The following is a 17,864-nucleotide window of genomic DNA, read 5'->3' as shown; positions in this document are numbered from 1 at the left end:
TCGCCGCCACCCCTCCTCCTCAATGCCTCCCCCCTCCCGGTATAAACATTCCGGTGGTCCCAACCACGGCCACCTAACCTAACTGACCAGCTTCTTTCAAAACTCTCAGCTGCCCTCACGTCCAACACCCTAGCCTCACTCCCATTTGGCTTTCACGCTGCAACAAAAACGATCGCTTTCAACACCAACCCATGGTGTCACCTTGCAGCCCAGAACTTGTCTGCGGCTTTTAGGATTAAAGGCGAAATACTCAGCCTGACCCATCAGACCTCACGGCAGCTTCTGGTCCTGATTCCTGACACCTTCCCTGCTCACTCACTGTGATCCCGCCATGCTGGACTTGGCTTTGGTGTGAAATTGTTTTATATATAAATAGACCTATGTATGTAAATACACACACACACACACACACATGTATATATGATGCCTACATTTGAAGAATAATTCTAATATCTATGCAGCCTCCACCTGGGTTAAGAAACAGAACAGGGCCCACATTCGACATCCCACCAGGGTCGCTCTCAGATCGTGCCTCCCTCTGCCGCCCCACCAGGCGTACCTGTCTTAAACTCTCTGATCATTACTTCTCACTTTTCTTTATATTTTTGCCACTCAGAGTTACATCTCTATAAAACAAAGTTTAGTTTTGCCTGCTCTGAGTTTTATTTCATTTAACTGTACCATAGGTAAGTTTTGATGGCTTGCTTCTTTTCTCTACATCAATACAATGCGCAGGGCGATGGTTTGTGCCTTTTTGTGGACATACAGTATTCCAGTGAGAAATGCCCCAAACTCGAGCATTCTGCTGTTGTCGGATGTTAGTTTGTTTCCAGCTTGGAGCGTTTGTGAAGGGGCAGCTGTAAACCTTCTGGAGTTTTTCCAGTGTCTGGAGAGCCTCTGTTTGGTCCTGCCCCATGGCCCTCAGCAGACCCGTTTCTTATTCCACTGCCTCCACCCTGCCTCACATCCCCTAGTGCCTGGGCCCAGCTCGCCTGGCAGTTGATGCTCCTGCTGCCTCCTGTACCTATCAGAGACTCACGGGCATCCTGGACGCAACCTCGTCACAGGGTTGACACATAACAAGCCAACACTCACTCACGCGTTCATTGATTCACGTGTTAGGAGCTTCCTGGGACTGGCCTCCAGCGCCGCAGAGCCAGGGTGCAGTCTGGAAGAAGGGCACCCCCAGGACAGCACAGGGGACACCGGCGCTGCAGACTCCTGGTCACGATGCTCGGCTAGCCAAGGGGCGGAGGAGCTTGCGGGTGGATCCTACTCCTCCTGGCTGCCCGGATTCCACCTTCCCCCACGCCCCTCAGTTAGCCTCTGCTAGGATAGCAGCAGAGGGCTCTTAGCTACTGAAAGAGAAGGAAGAAATGGAAATTGCATGAAAAGAAAAGGAAAGAAAGCAGCTGGTGAACATTGCCAACCATTTGGTGTGATAACCCAGGGCTTCAAATGATTACTGAAACCAGCTTTCATTTTGATCTTTTCATTTCTTTTAATCTAGCAGATAATTAGAGGGAAATCAAATCCATCCCTAGAGCCAAAGATCAACCTGTCACTTCTGTAGCTCTTCCCACTTACTTTACCACCTCTTCCCTCACACTTTTTTCTTACACACACACACACACACACACACACACACACTCCAGGTTACATATATTGTTCAATTTATTTAAATACATTCAGATTGGACACTTCCCATGACAAGTACTCTCTTAGGAATAAGCAACAGTTTTCCCTCCCTCCAAATTAAGAACTTCCTCATTGCTTTGCAGATTTAAAAACATCCAACTGAAAACTCCCTTTTATGGATGAAGATGCCACAGTAGAGAGTGGGAGGTGACTCTACCACTTACAGCTATAAACAGCACAGCCAGGATTTACCCCCACAGCATCCTACTGCAGGGCCCTGCGCTGCTCTCTCACCTCTACCTGAACAGCAGGAGTGGATCTGGATTTCTGCTTCTCCAGCAGCTCTCTCCCAAGATGGTGTGTGCTCATTGCAAAGAAGCTTGAAGCACAAGATGCTAGAGACAAACCAAACATTCTCCAGCAGGGAGGCAAACTCCAATCCAGCCATGGACGAAAACGATGTTTACAAAGAGTTGTTAATAAGGGACATTACTGTCATATCCAGTGGAGAAAAATAAGAGCAGCATACAAAAATCATATAGAGGGTATGGCCTCGACTATAAGATACAGATGAGAATCGTATAATTTTTTTATTAACTGAAAAATTAACAGAGGTTGACTCTGAGTGGCTGAACTTGAGGGAGGTTTTATACTCTACGTGAACTTCCATAATGAGAAAAGTCCACAGTACTTTCATAATGAGAAAAAAAATTAGTTAAGAAATGGGCAGCAGAGAAGCAGCACCTTTCACACTAAAATGCCTTTCGGGAAGCAGGACTGGGACCTGGCCTGCCAAAGGACCTCCCAGCCCCACTGGACCCTTCACCCAGCTTCCTGCCTCCATTCCTCCTTCCCGACTCTAGTGCCCATTCCTGTCTGAGCAAATGCAGCCCTGCCTCCTTCAAGAAGCCTGCCTTGAGCGCATCATGTGAAACCGCCAGGCTTGTATTCCAGAAAAGGTCAATAGCAACAAGCCCCGATGGTTCCACCTACTCCTTGGCCCAGCCCACCTTCTTCCCAGACTTCGACCCAGCCTCCAGTTTGGGACACACAACTGCACATGAACAATTTCTATTTGGTGCTGTTCCCTCTAGTCCCATGTGTGGGTCCTGCTTGAAGCTTCAGTTCTCCTGCCCATTCCAGAGGAAACTGGCAGCAGAGACAGCGCTAAGTACTTTCAGGTCCGTCTTCCCACAGGGCCCGAGCTGGATGGGATGCTTTGAATCTCAGCCTGTCTCATAAGTGGGGTGGTCCTGGGCACATCCCTCAACCTCTCCAAGCCTCAGAATCTTCAAGTGTAAATCGGAAGTAGTCATAGCCCCTGCTGCAAACAGATGTTGTGGGACCAAATGGAAATAAATGCAAACATTTACCACCATGTCGTACACAGTAAGCACCCCAGAGGCACTTCCTTGTGAAACAGGCCAGCAGCAACTATTATTCCCTTATATATATATATATATATATATTTTTTTTTTTTTTGATTTGGTCAAGTAGAACTGGGTACTAAAACTCGGTCTCCTGAGCTCAGACCATGCTGCGTCCTTCCAAGAAGCTAATAGCTCCTGATTTTAGAAACACCGGAATGTTCAAAGCTCACTGGAGCAGCTCACGAGGAAATTTCCAGATCACCCCTACGTGCAACGACGATGAAGGGCCCGTGCAGGAGTCAGCACTGCCATGACCCCAGCAATGGAGGCTGGTGGCTGCATGCTCCTCTGGTTTCCCATCTGCGGCTCACACAGGCGACAGGGAGCACGTGCCCAGACGAGGGGCTCGGTTCTGCCTAATGGCCCTCTGAAATGACACTCCCACATCAGCTCAGGAAATTCCACCTTCCCATAAGTCTCGGAAATGGTTCCCTCTCAACAGACTTCACGCAAAAGAGGCTTTTAGTGGTTACTTCTGGCTTAATGTTTCAACACTTCCAAGCGGAAGAGACTCATCTTGTTTTCTCTCTCACACATAAAATAATACACCTGTCATTAGTCATCTCCTCTCCAATCTTCCTGGAAAACACAGGCGCATTTTTCTAGTTTGCTGATGGCCACGTGGACCCGAGGCCCTCCAGGCACAGAGCTGGAGCATCTCCAAGCCACAAGGCCCCAACCTCGGGCGAGCTGTGTGGAGCCTCTGGACTCTTCTGGACTCTTCTCCAGGCAAAGTTCGCATCTGCACAGAATTGTGTGTTGTTTCTGGGCTCAGATCTTCCCACAGCCTTCACGAGTTCCCAGGGAAAAACAAGCTGTGACTTCTTTAGCTTGCCACTCAAGGCTGTCCCCTTCTGGCCTCCGGGGTTCCATTTAGCTCCCGCCTCCCTCTCTAGGAATCCGCCTCCTGCTTGAATTCCTCAAACTCCCCCACAGAACCCTGCACCTTTGCCTCCTTCACCAGGAATGCCTTCTTCTCAGTTTGTATATTGAATCCACTCGCTCTGTAAACCTCAGCTCGAGGGTTATTTTCTCTGTTTTTAAAAATTCTTCCCATCAGGAAATCCTCTCCCCTCTCACATTCCTCCCTTGGCAATTTGTCTTTGCATTTACCGTACTTAGCACCTTTTGCCTTGTAAGTTTTTATGTGTGGGTCTTGCCTCCCCTTCTGACCTGTGGGCTCATTCACTGTGTCCCCTTGGCACACAGTAAGTGCTCAATAAACACTCAAAATAAATGAATTCCTGTTTCTCTAATCCATGCATGGTGCAAACGAGATGATGCAAATGAATATGCAAGGAGTCACCTCTGTGTGACCTGGGTGTATAATTTATATGAAATCTTCAAAGGTGCTTGGGGTCAGTGTGTGATGATCTATAGGGTCTGGCCACAGAGGAATCCTTTGGCATCAACTGAACCCCAGAATTTCAAGCGTCAGTTGTGCACTTATGGATGGGCCATTCAACAGGATAGCCAGATGATTCTTCTGGAAGAGTCTTTTTCCAGTCAGAAAGATAATGTCTTTTATTTATGATGGCATGCTTAGTGTAGATAGTTGGGAAGGTAGTTTCCCTATCACTGGGGGGATTTTCAATAAGAAATACCACCAACATAAGGGGCAGGGGCCTGGGTTCAGAAATTTTCTGCTTAATATACTTTCCCTATTCTTCTGCATTATTGGACAAAGTCACATTCCTTAGTCCCACAAGACCCACCACAAAACTGAACCACTGGGACATTCTTTACTCTCCATTCTCTTAGAATGTTCCACCTTTCTTCTCCATTCTACATAGAACCTACCTATTCTGGGGATTCATCATCTACTGGTTCGTTCTAAACATGGCTAAGAGTCAAGGTAAGAATGAAAGCGGCTCCCAGGAAAACCTTCAGCAGACAAGCATCTCTGACTAGGACCAAAGGCGCTCTGGCACGCTGACTTCTTCCTCTACGACAAACCCAGTTGTTATAGTGACAGCAGGTAAATAAAACAGGAAGGGGATTGTGAACTGTAACCACAGGAAAGGGTGCTTCTGGGCCTTATATAAGTCATTTTCCAAATAGACACCTTTGAATTAGTCTACACCCCAGCTCCCAGGCACTGTGAAGCAGCATGATGTCTGTCAAACCCCCTCAGATTTCTCCAACTCTCTCGGCCTTCATCTGTGTTACTTGGGGGCTTTACAATTCCTAAGAAGGGGCTCCAGTTATCGGAGATATCTATGTTCAGGGAAAGGAGCACAGTGTTAGAAAAATGACTCCCCAGGGGTAAACTGACCTTCTGAAATTTAGTCAATTGATGGAATAATTACCTTGTCTTAAAAAACAGCTGGGGAATACAATTTTTTCACTTCTGCTGGTTTTTAAAGAAAAGACAGACTTAGGCTATACAAATATCTGGAGAAAAGTGGGAGCTTCCTGGTGCTTTTCCTTGTTTATCCCCTCATCCTCTAAGCAAAGCTTTGGGTGTGCGGGAGGAACAGAGGCCAGGGCAGCGTGGGAACGCTGATGAGAGGCGAGGAGTCAGGATCCGGCTCCTTCGCTGCCAGTGAGATGCTTAGTGACTTGAGGCAAGTTAGGGACTTTCCTTACACATGGTTCAGGGGCCCAGAGTCACTGTGTCCACATCTCAAATAGGCTGTCTCGGGAGTCGGTGAGTTACCGCTTCACCATAAGCATGATTTTAAAGAAAAGCTGGATGGACCACCTGCTGACCCCAGGAGGCAGTATTTGTCTAAGGCTCCTAGATGTCATGAGTCCCTGACATGCATCATTTCATAGTATGGCCATGACAATCCATCCAAGGAGGTACCTTGATTCCCACTTTACAGACAGGACCCAAGAATGGAAGCAACTTGGCCACGCCCACGGTACAGTGATCAGAGACGAAAGCTTTCACCCCTGCGTGGCTGATGCCAAGTCCAATGCCCTGCCAGGCCACGCTGCTCCTCCCTTAGGAGCCCTTCCAAGGGAGATTTTCAAACCAGGGAGCTAACTGGCATGACGATGCCTAAGATCTGTGCTTCTATCAGGAAAATGGAGTGTTGGACTAAATTAGAGGTTCTAATAACTTCTCCTAGCAGAGAAGACACTTTCCCCTCAAATGAAATCTTACATAGAGAGCCAAAATACAAAACAGATCACTGCAGCACCCCTCTGGTGGAAAAGGAGATGGCTTCCACCCAAATGTCCGTCACCGACAAACGGATACCGAGATGTGGTCTGTCTGTGTCACGAGCAGGAGTGAAGTCCTGGCACCTGAAGCAACACCGGTGACCCTTGAGGGCATTGTGCTGAAGGAGGGAAGCCAATCACAAAAGGCTGCACAGAATAGGGAGTCCATAGCAGATGGGTGGTTGCCAGGACCCAGGAGACGTGGCGGGCGGTGCACTTAATGAGATGGGTTTTCTTTCAGAGTGACGAACACTTTGGAGCCATATGGAGGGATGGCTACAGAACATTATGAATGTACTAAATTATAGTTTTTGTTTTGGGTGCTGGGGATTGAAGCCAGGGCCTCACGCATGCTAGGCAAGTGCTCTGCCACTGAACTACACTCCCAGCCCTCAAATCACATACTTTGGTTAATTTTACAGTACATGAATTTTGCCTCCACATAGGTGATGTTTCCAGAATCCCTCTCCATTAGTGCCTGCACAGAACCCTACTATGGAAATCTGGAAAGTTACTAGATATTGCTGAATGTTACCAATGTCAAAGCGGTTTCACATGGCTGTCTTCCTCCTTCAGTAACCAAAGGTAATTTCTCCTAAACCACCAAATAAATATGGCCTGGTGACATCTTGCTCCCTGGAAACAGAGCCTCCCATTGGTAACCAGCTCCAGTGTCGGTTCTAGTCCCCAGTGATCTTATAGCTCCAGTTTTAGAATGTCAGTGGTTTTAAATTCAAAATTCTACTTTAAGAAAACTGGGAAAGAGAATAATGATTAGTATTATTTTTGCTGGTTTGTTCCAGGTCTAGTAGATAATCTTACCATTGATTAGTAAATTGAGCATTATAAAGCACCTACCATAAATTAAAAGTTTTCCTCATTGTTTCATTTAAATGTCATTACCCCATTATTGGGGCTCGAAACAGCTGTGCAACATCCCCAAGATCTGACCACAGGTTGATAAGAGTCAGAATTCAAATCTTAGTCTCTTTGGCTCAAGAGGAAGTGCTTTTGACTATGCCATGGTGGGTATTTACTGGGTCAATTTCCTCTCCCCATGGAATGCCTGAGGACTACTCTTAGTCCCACCAAGAAAGGGACCCAGGTTATAAGACCTGGGGGTGTGCAGAGATGTGACAAACGTCTGGTGCCCCTTGGAATGTGTCTCTGAATCTTTCCAGAGTGGGTTGGGAGACGAGGGGTTCAGGGCATCTACGTGTTATCTCAGTTTGCCTGGAGAAAGTGAAGACCCACTTTGACAGTCTTGATGGCAAACAGTGCCCAAGGAGGAACTAATGAGGGACATTTCCAATCCCTTTTGCTTAAGAGTTGGAGGCAAAGCTAGGATAGCATTTGTTTTAAGGTTTAGATCAGATCCCATGCAAACAGTAGAAACTACTTCTAAAGGTAACTTTCATCCTGGAAATCTATGTGACATCATTTAATGCAGGTGGAGTGACATGGTCTCAGAACCGGACTTAGGATTCAGCACAACAATGCTGCATTTTCTGTGGGCACAAACCTGGTGCTTTTTCAATTTATTCCTGAAACATTTCTAGACAAAGGAGTTGAGAATAATTTCAGCCTTTTACTCTGCATGGTAAAGTTCAAATGAATAATAATATTCCCTTATGCATAAATGCACTTTACAGATTACAAAGTGCTTTTATAGATAACCATTGCTGGGTAAAAAATAAAATAAAGTGAAATTAAGGAAAAATACCAGTAAATGGCATTTAGCTATTAAAATGTACCCTTACATTGTAGGTAAGAAAAGGGTGAGATGAAAGGGTTTTTATATTAAAATTGAAGTCAGGTTCTTAAAGTTCTAACTGTTCCTACTTATCAATAAAAAAAAGTCAATGCATTTTAAATTAAAAATGAGATGCTGCTACTTATAACTTGATAAGTTGTAAAATGCCTTTTTTCATCCTTCCCAATCAATGGTCCTGAGTCCCACTGCTATTAAACCTCAGACCTGCAGCTCATGCAGATTATATAGGTGTACGTAAAGGAAAACAACTAGAAAGAGAAAAAGAAAGCTGATTTTGTTTCGATGCCATTTAATGTGAAATACAGTGGAACCCTCCCATCTCTTCATGTTTGGTGGCAGAGGTTAAGAAGGCTCACGCCACATCTGGTTTTTGAACTTCTCATTCCCACGCAAAGAATCAGAATGAGAACGTGTCAAGGTCATCCTAAATCAACTGCACCACCACGCTATACTGGCATAGAAAGCCACCCAAATCTCTCCAAGATCAATAATTTTTTGAGGGATGAGTTTTATAGCAATTAATCTAACCAAATTGCAACTGAGCATTGCTTTCCCCAAGGGACAGCACTACATAGGGGTGGCACGTCATTCGGCTGCCCTCATGTTCGAGTTGCTCAGAGGATTCTGCAGCCCCAACGCGCTGCCACTTTGAAGTGCTAACTGGTGGAAGCCACACCTGGCAGGACTGGCCCACACAAACCACACGTGGAACCTTGCCAGCAAGGGTAATCTGCGCCTCGCTCAGTGAAGAACTCACTCGGGAAGACAGCTGGGCGGGTGCCACACAGCCTGACTGAGAACAGGGCAAATCCTTCAGAGTCCGTGTCCTGCAGGCAGAGCCGTGGTGCTCAACCTCAGCTGTGTGGTACGATCATCTAGGGAACCTAAAAATATCTGCGACCCGGCAGCCAGCCCAGGCCAGCATCTCTGGGTGGGGAGGTCCCCACACGGGCACATTTGAAAGCTCCCCAGATAGTGTTAATGTGCAGCTGAGAGAAGTACTGCCATAGGGTGGCCCCAACAAGATCTGGGCTCGAGCCCAGTTGGAGTTTTCTCGGTAGAGGAACCTGCAAAACATCCCTTGCCTGGGGAAGCCAGCACTCCCCTGGGTCTTGCACCCCAGCTGAGAATGACTGACATGTCTGGGAGCACTTGGTTGGATCTGATCTATCAGGGGTACAGGATGTGCTATGTGAAATGCCTGGCTTTGGTCTTTCTGCCCAAAACATGAATAATGATACTCAACTACTTTGTGACAACCCGGAATTTGGTAAAAACAGAATGAACTATATACCCAAGTGAAACATCATTCATTTCAAGGACGACTCTGTAGGGGGAGAGGCACAGAACATATCCCACCCAGTGTCCCCATAGAAGGTCCCGCTGGGTGGCTGAGGATGGAGACTTGTAACCTGTAAATACGCTATAAGTGACAGAAACTCATCACATTGGTTCCGCAAATTTTGGAACTAAAAGCTCACACTGCGAGAGCGTCAACACTGCAAAGAAAATCAAAAGGAAGTAACTACGTCCGGTTATTTGTGGCCTCTTCTGCATTTTTATCCCACCCTTTCTGAGCTTGAGGGTTTCAAAGAGAAGCACCCCAGGAACAGTTGTGCGCACGTCCCTGTCACCGAGGGAAAGTGAGAGCTTAGAAGAGACTTTCCGGATTTAGATAACGATCAGTTAGAAATTCATTCGGAACCCCAAATGTCAGACTAGCCCTGACTCTGAGTCACTGGTTGCTTGGGGGATTATGTTTATAAAGTGAAAATGTGATTTATTCCATTGTTTATTATGCAAATCTCCTGTGTTAACAGGTTCCAAGAACTTAACTCACCTGCTTAGGACACAAAACAGTTAGGAAGCAGAGTTGATAGAAATGAATGACAGAAAATACTTACCGGTTTTCTTTCTTCTTCTTAAGCGGGTCAATGAGGCGCAGTGTGTCTCTGATCACAGCCACTTTCACCTCCTCATCCACAAGGCTGGGGACATTTTCGAACACCCCTGGAGAAAGCTTGAATGGGTAAGGATTCCGCATTACAGTAGGACCGTGATTCAACGCCAAGCGGCAATCAGTATGCCATCCTCCAGCTGGCTCGTGGGGTTGTGCTGTTTTGCTTGAGCTAATCTATAGAGGAGAATTTTTAAATGCTCCCTTTATACTACCTTAAGAATGTCAATACCATTTTGTAAATTACCCAAATACACCAAGGGAAGAAATAGCACTGAGCTTTTCGGATTTTCAAAATGATACATGCTCAACTGTAGAAAAGCTGGAAATATAGAAAGGGGGTTAAGGAAATTAAAAGAATTCAGATAATCCCCCAAGACCCAATACTAAATATTGGGAGTATTTCCTTCCAGTTTTTAAAATGCGTTTTTGGAGGGTGGAGAAAAATATAACCACTGTTAAATGTACTATTTATCTTAGTGATTCAAGCATGTCGACATGGCTAAATCATATTCATAGAATTTCAATTAGTTCATCTCCTGAGGCTAACTAATTAGTTCATGTCAAAACTGATGGAAAGGCTCAGCTGCTTCTAAGTTTTCAGACCTTAAAAATGGGAAGAAAGGCATGCTGGGAAATTACCATAGGTCGGAAAGGTCTTATATTAATAGACTCTGTTCAGAGCTCAACAGAACTGAAATGATTTCACTTGAACAGAACTTTGCTGTGAAAATTTGAGAGCGCTGAGTCTTCTGTAGCCAAGTGGACACCTTGAGAGTTAGAACCCTTGGTTTTATAACGATACAGTCAACGAGATGCTCAGAGTACTTACTTCGCACTCATGTTCAATTCTCATGCTGGGATTTGCATTTACTTCCAGTAGCATGGGCTTCAGATTTTTCATCAGTAGAATGTCAAAGCCTAAGATCTGAGCAGAATAAACATAATTCAGAATCACTCCCTCCAGCCACAATTTCTTTTCAGGAATTGAGTATGGTCTTAGGGTCACTGAGGGGAAAATAAATTCAAAGGCGGTCCCCAACTTCGGCCTTGACCCTGGCTGCTCTCGTCCACAGCCCCTGCTCCTCTGGGTGTGCTTGTCAGACCAAATGGATAGCAGAAAATTTTATAGAAACCCTGGTAATGGGATGCATTCCCATAATGCACTTCAGCACTATCTGTGTCGTCCAGAGTGCTGTAAAACGATGACCTCTGTCCTCTTTAACAGGGTTTTTATTATGTTAAGGATTAGTAGTAGTCCATCAATTCCCCCCTCTGCCTTTTCTTCTGCCCTCCTTGATTAAGTCGCTTCTTAGCTAGATCTCTGGAAACCTCAGGCTGCCTTTCTTAACCTGGAATACACATCAGTGTCATGCAAGGAACCCTTTCAAAACCCACACATTCCCCCTCCACACCTGCTGAGTCAGACTCCCTCCGTGGAGCCCGACGAGCCCCTTGGGCAATCCCGATATGCCTTGATAGGTAAGGAGGGGGTTGTGTACTAGGTACCAATGGCTATACAGAACCACAGTGCCTCGTAAGCTCATTTAATCTTCATGATGATGTCTTTGAAGGGGGGACTGTGCTCCCCAATTTACAGACGCAGAAACTGAGTCTCAGTTTCCCACCTCTGCCTACCTAGCAAGTGACATCCCTGTCTCTCACACCCGTGCAAACTGATCACACAATATCTGCCTCCTGGTACAGGATAAAAACCTGGGCCCCTTGTTTGAAAAGTCTTAACAATTTCATGATGGTATCAAGCAGCCAAAACCAAGACTGAAGCCCTCTGAGTGTGGGGTGCTGCACGGTAGCTCCACAGGCACCAGCCCATGGGGCGGGCCTGCCCTCCGGGCTCACTCGGCTCCACTCCTTGGATGCCTGTCCTTGACTTCAGCACCCGCCTGCCTTGGCGATGTTTTCCACTGGCCACTCTGGTTTCCCTTAATTCCTTACTAGCCCTACTTTAGGTCAGGATCAGCCACCATGTGCATCCTGATCTCTCTGCCTAAACAGCCCTTCACCTGGATAAGTTCTCATTTTTGAGATCGCTGCTCCTAATGAGATTCCGCCTCGAATGATGAGGACTTCGGATTCTCAGAAGGACTCTCATTATCTCTAGAGAAGTGATAATGTAGAAAGTTCCTAACATAATTATACAACCCCAAAGTCTCAAAAAATACTGTGGAGAATGAAAGAGAAAAAAGAAAACGATATGGTTGTAGACTCCCCTCCTCTGTGGACTCCAGAAGAAAAGATGAGGGGAAATCCATTTACTTGTCTATATAGAATATGCATTAGTTAAATGATAATTATTAAACTGCAGCTTCATCTATATTAATGAAATCTAAGCCTGGATGACCATTCCGGGGAATGATTCAAGATGTGGTTATGTGACAATGAAGGACAATGAGGATGAGAAGTGGGGCAAAGTCATCCTCACTCTATTTTTCTTTCCCTGGTCGTGAAAAGGAAGGAATGGGAATTCAGTAGAAAATGTCACATGTATTATGGATCTGCTTAATAATATATGACAAGTGGAGTTGAGTGATGAGGCCTTTCAGAGACCCGGTGACGTCATCGGTCCAACTTCAGCTCTGGCCTGAGACTGGCCCGGGATGGGGCTGCAGCGAGAGGCCGGCTTGGTACCAACATTTATCAGGCTCAGTCGTCAGCTCTTACTTCTGCTACATCTTAGAAGTCTGGACCTGTGCGCTCAGCCTGGAGGACTCTTTTCAGCACCATCCCCAAAGGATCCTGAATGCAAATCACGAAAATGCTGGGAGCTGGAGAAGGGGGTGGTGGAACCTCACCCGCCTTATTAGCCTGCACCCACGGACGTTGCATTTTTCAGAACCTTTGATGTGTAATTTTAATGTGCTGGTTCTTGTATAGGAATGCTTTGGAGTCAGAAAGACCTGGATTCCCATCAACTCTGTCTCTTCAGTAGTCTCTCTGAGCCTCAGCAGTCTCATCTGGAAAATGACTCCCAGAGTCATTGATAACAGAAGTGAAAAGTGATACCTAGGGCTGTGCCCATGATACAGAAGGTACTCAATGTATGCTCACTCCCTTTCCAGTTTCCTACCAATTCCACCATTGAGAAATGGCGTTATTGGCTTTGGAATCACAAGGAACTATTCATATTCTGGTTCTGCCTTTAACTTGTGCGACTATGGGCAAGTTTTTCGGTAGCTATAAGCCCTAGTTTCCTCACCTGTAAAACAGAAATATGCATAGCACTAATCTTAATTAATTCATGAACAAAGTATTTACTAAATGCTTTCTATGTCCCAAGAAAGCTTCCTATGTCCCTAACTGCTGAAAACACCACAGTGAACTAAGTGAAGTGCCTGGCCTCTTGGGGGTTACACTCTTGCAGGGGAGAGAGGATCACATACAGGTCATGCAGAGGAAAGCACTTCACCCAGGTTGACGCCTAGTAAGTGTTTAATGAAGGACAGCTTCATTTCATTTTTTCACAAGTTCAAGGCCATGTGAATAATTCTCCTTTCAAAAGTTCAATGAAAATATCCAGGCATGAATAGGCATGGATCTCAGTAAGCAGAATCACAAAACTGGGCTTAGATTTGATCTTGTCATATGATCCCGGAAAGTCTGTGCTGGCAAAAAGTGGGGAGTTTACTTGGCCCAGTATTTTTCAAAATGAGGTTCTTTTCTGGGAAAGCAGGGAGGAGGCCAACTGATCAGATCGACTAGGACCTATTTTTATATCTAGGATTCTCAGGGGGATACTTTTAAATTTTATTTTTGAGAAACCACTAATTTAGTCACCTGCAGTTTAGAAAGGGAAAGATTTCTCTCTAAGTCTCTCCAACAGTTGGTGGCAGAGCAGGAATTGTCAAAGAGAGAAACTTTTTTTTTTTTTTTTTGGCACTGGGGATTGAACCCAAAGGTGCTTTACCAATGACCTACATTCCCAGTCCTTATTTTATTTCATTTTTTTTAGTTTGAGACAGGGTCTCGCTTAGTTGCAATCCTCCTGTCTCAGCCTCCCAAGTTGCTGGGATTAAGGTGTGTGCCACTATAACCGGTGAGAGACAACTTTTTAACCATGTGAAAGTCTGCCTCCCTGAGAAATTCACCCAGCAATTATGTGTTGGGCACCTCCTACCCAAGGGGCTCCCTGGGAGATTTAAAATTAGCTGTCCTTCATCACTGACCTCTAGGAGCTTCAAATCAAGTTGGATAGGGCCCTGAGCAGTTAATTGTAAATTCATACAAAAGCTCCAAGCCACCGTCCAATAAGAGGGAAGTCTCTCCTGAGCCCCAGAGCTACCCAATCATCTGCATCCAGGGTATTTCCACCTGGAAGGTCCCAGACTCCTCAAATTCAATATATCCAAACTCACTACCTGCAGTTGGCAGTCTCTAATGTGGTCCCAATGAGTACCATCTCCTAGCGGTCATGTCTTTGTGTAATTCCTCCACCCACTTGAGTACGGGCTGCATGAGTACAGGGCAGACATGATGGGCTGTTGCTTCTAATATTAGGTCATAAAATGACTGTGGCTTCCATCTTGGGATGCTTTCTTTCACTGTGAGGGAAGTCACCTGCTGTATGGCAAGCTGCCCTAGGGAGAGGCCCAGGTGGCAAGGAACTGATTTCTCCAGGCCACCTGAGTACCTGAGGCCTGCTGACTGCCTTGTGAGTGAGCTTGGAGGAAGATCCCCAAGCAACTTTGAGATGGCGATAGCCCTGGCCAGCCTGTGGACTGCAGCCTCGTGAGGGACTTTTAGCCAGAGGCCATCAGCTCCATCTAGAGTCTTCATCCATAGACACTGTGAGATAATGGATGTTTGTTGTTTTAAGCTGCAAATTTGTTTTACAGCAATAGGTAACTAATACACCATCTTCTTTCTCTAAAATCAATTCTGCTTCCTGTATTCCTTATCCACCCAATCCAACAAATCCAAACTTCTCCCTTCAACACTTCCCTCTGGCTGGTACCCTACTCCTGTACGCCCTACGTCCTAAGAGCTTTCTAGATGTGGCCCATTCTCACTGCTCAGACTCTGTCAGGTCTGGGCCACCTCTCACCTTTTCTCTGCTCTCAGAAGCCCTACTTTAAATCATCTGGCACAAGGTGATGCCAGAGTAAATTTTCTAGAACATAAATAGAGTATTAATAGTCCTCTGCCTAAAATCACTACCCACAGAATGAGGTTGCATGGCGCGTCCTACAGTGCCCTCCAGGACTGGACTCAGTCACACTCCAGCTTTATCCCCCCCTCACGGCTGCACACCTTGGCCTCTAGTTGTACCAGCTGCCAGTGGCTCCAGGATGCTTTACTGCTCTCTGCCTCTCTACTCTTCTGCCTGGATGGCATTATTTATTTATCAGTCAAGTATTTACTGAACACCCACTAAATACCAGGCACTGTTCTAGGCACCGGGGTAAAGCCGTGTACAAGATAAAGCTGCTGCCTTCTTGGGGATTATGTTTTAGAGGGGAAAGAGTCCACAAGCAACCAATAATTAAAGTCAGGTGAGAAAACAGAGTGACACAGGAGGTGGAAGACAGGGTTTGATGCTCTAGACATGACATCCAGGGAAGTGGCACTCGTCATTCCATTGTTCTCGGGCTTGCACAGTTTCTGGTAAGAACATTATGGTTATTCTTTGTTCCTCTGAACGTAGTAGGTCTTTCCTCCCTGACTGCTTTAAAGATTGTCCTATCACTGATTTTCCACAATTTTATTATAAGGCTTGGTGTGTGTGTGTGTGTGTGTGTGTGTGTGTGTGTCCCTACTCAGGGTTTCTCTAGCTTCTTGGACTGTGAGTTCATAGTTTCTATCAAATTGAGAAATTTCAACCATTATATCTTCAAATAACTTTCTCTATGTTCTCTCTTCTATTCTGGGACTCCAATTACACATATGTTGGACCACTTGACATTGAGCTATAGTTCTTTCCTCCTGTCTTTTGCTTCTGTTTAGTTGTAAATATATTCAATTGGTATGTCTTCAAGTTCGATGTTGGTTTCTTGGTTTCTTCTTCAGTGTCTAACTTGCTGTTAATCACATCCACTGAAATTTTCATTTCAGAGATTGTATTTTCTTCTCTAAAAGTTCCACTTGGTTCTTTTTACTAGCTCCCACTTGTAGCCCATTAAGTTAGTATTTTTTCTTAGGAATTTTGTACATATTTACAGTAACTATTTTAACATTCTTTCTAGTTCCATCATTTCTAATATCTTGAATCTATTGAATCTATGATATAGGTTGCTGGCTTTGTAGAATGTTTAGTGATTTTTTAAATGGATGCTGGACATTATCATATTACAATGATAAGCATCTGGATTTTGTCTACCTTTTAAAGCGCTGGTCTTTGTTTTTCAGTCATTTTCAAATTATTCTAATACCTTCACATCCCGTTGTTTAAGGTTGGGGCAGAATTCCTTTGGAGTCTTGACTAAATGCTCCCCAACAAGGCCTCTCCAGTCATTGAGAGCTGGAACCCCTCCCTCCCTGTGTGAGCTCTGGATGTTGTTCAGTTTGTTAGTTCCTTGGTCATTCTTTGTTCAATTTTGTGGATTAAACACTCCACATGCCCCTGGTTTAGGACTCAGCAAGATTCCCAAGGGAACCATGCTGATTTTTGGAGCTCTTTCCTGTTTAGCAATTTGCTTTCCAGAAACCCACCCCACAACTTCCAGCCACTTTAGCCTTCCCAAACTTTGAACTCCACCTCCTCAATTAATCAAGGTCACGAGGCTCTGCGTAGGTCCCCCTTCCCTGTCCCATGTTCCAGTTGTTGCCTCCAGATGGAAAACTTGGCTTTCCCCCTTTCTCCAGGACCACCGTGCTGAGCCATCACCTATTGTCCAAAGCCTAAAACACTTCATTCATGTACATATTCATATATATTTCTGGTGGCCTCATAGTTTACAAAAGGACATGAAGTTCAGTCTGTTATTCCATCCTGACCAGCAGCAAACATCTCAAGGGGTGACAGATGAACATGGCCTGAATGAAGGAAGATGGTAAGTCTTTATGAAGAATTGGGGAAGGGCATTCCAGGCAGAAGAAACAGCAAGAACAAAGGCCACCTTTGAACAACCACAAGAAGTGAGGAAGGAGGAGCGTGGTAGGAGATGAGGTCAGATGGAAACAGATGTAGAGCAGCTGGTAGCTCATGGTAAGGAGCTGGGAGTTTAAGTGCATTGAAAAAGCCATTGGAGGATAAAGAAGGGAGGAAATTGATCCAACTTACATTTTAAAAGACTCTCTCTAGCTACAGTGAGGAAAATCAGATATAGGTAGTGGGAGTGGAAAGAGGGATGTCAATTAGGAGGCTATCCTCATACTTCAAGTGGAAGGCAATGGCTGGGTGGTGGCAATGGCGCTGGTTAGAAGTGGTTCCAGCTGGGATATATTTTAGAGTGTATTTGCAGAGTTGCTTATGGATGGGGTAGAGGAAGGAGGAGAACAGAATGACAATAATGCTGGATTTTTGTCTGAAGAAATGCTGCTCAATTACTGAAACAGGAAAGACGAGGGACTCTAACTCTGGGAGGAGAGTCGAGTTTGACTGTGGACATGGTGTTTGGTGCTCACTAGCTATCAATGGAAAATTAAGGTGGACCGTGGGACACACCAAGGAGAGGTCAAGACTGGAAGTATGTCATATACCTGGTTCTTAAAGCCCTGGGTCTCCCTGAGCTCATTTAGGCAGTGATGGTGGATAAGAAGGCAAATTTCCAAGGACTGGGCCCTGGGGATCTCCACCTTTCCCAAATTCAGAGGAAGAAACTGAGAAGCAGCAGCCAGTGAGGTAAGAAGGAAACCAAGAGAACACAGTGCCCTCACCTCCTGCCCAGTAGGCTCTTCTTCATGCCCTGAGCAAAACGTGTCCATCTCCTCTGCCCCA

The 17,864-nt window shown here is 45.4% G+C and overlaps 1 protein-coding gene across 5 annotated transcripts in view; it reads right to left on the bottom strand.

Moving 5' to 3' along the window:
- Ttll11 (tubulin tyrosine ligase like 11) overlaps nucleotides 1-17,864 on the bottom strand; it is a 233,373-nt gene that overhangs the window by 121,915 nt on the left and 93,594 nt on the right. For all 5 annotated transcript variants that reach the window (XR_007104937.1, XR_007104938.1, XM_047524512.1 and 2 more), the window contains 2 exons: nucleotides 10,803-10,898; nucleotides 9,918-10,033 (listed from right to left, as the gene is read on the bottom strand). Coding sequence is in view for 3 of the 5 variants with exons in the window: in XM_047524512.1 (XP_047380468.1) it covers nucleotides 9,918-10,033; nucleotides 10,803-10,898 (212 nt within the window). In the remaining 2 variants the exon portion in view is untranslated. The remainder of the gene's footprint in view (nucleotides 1-9,917; nucleotides 10,034-10,802; nucleotides 10,899-17,864) is intronic.

Source organism: Sciurus carolinensis, chromosome 14, assembly GCF_902686445.1.
Source record: "Sciurus carolinensis chromosome 14, mSciCar1.2, whole genome shotgun sequence".
Taxonomy (NCBI): Eukaryota; Metazoa; Chordata; class Mammalia; order Rodentia; family Sciuridae; genus Sciurus; species Sciurus carolinensis.
This window is presented reverse-complemented; position numbering and strand designations above follow the sequence as displayed.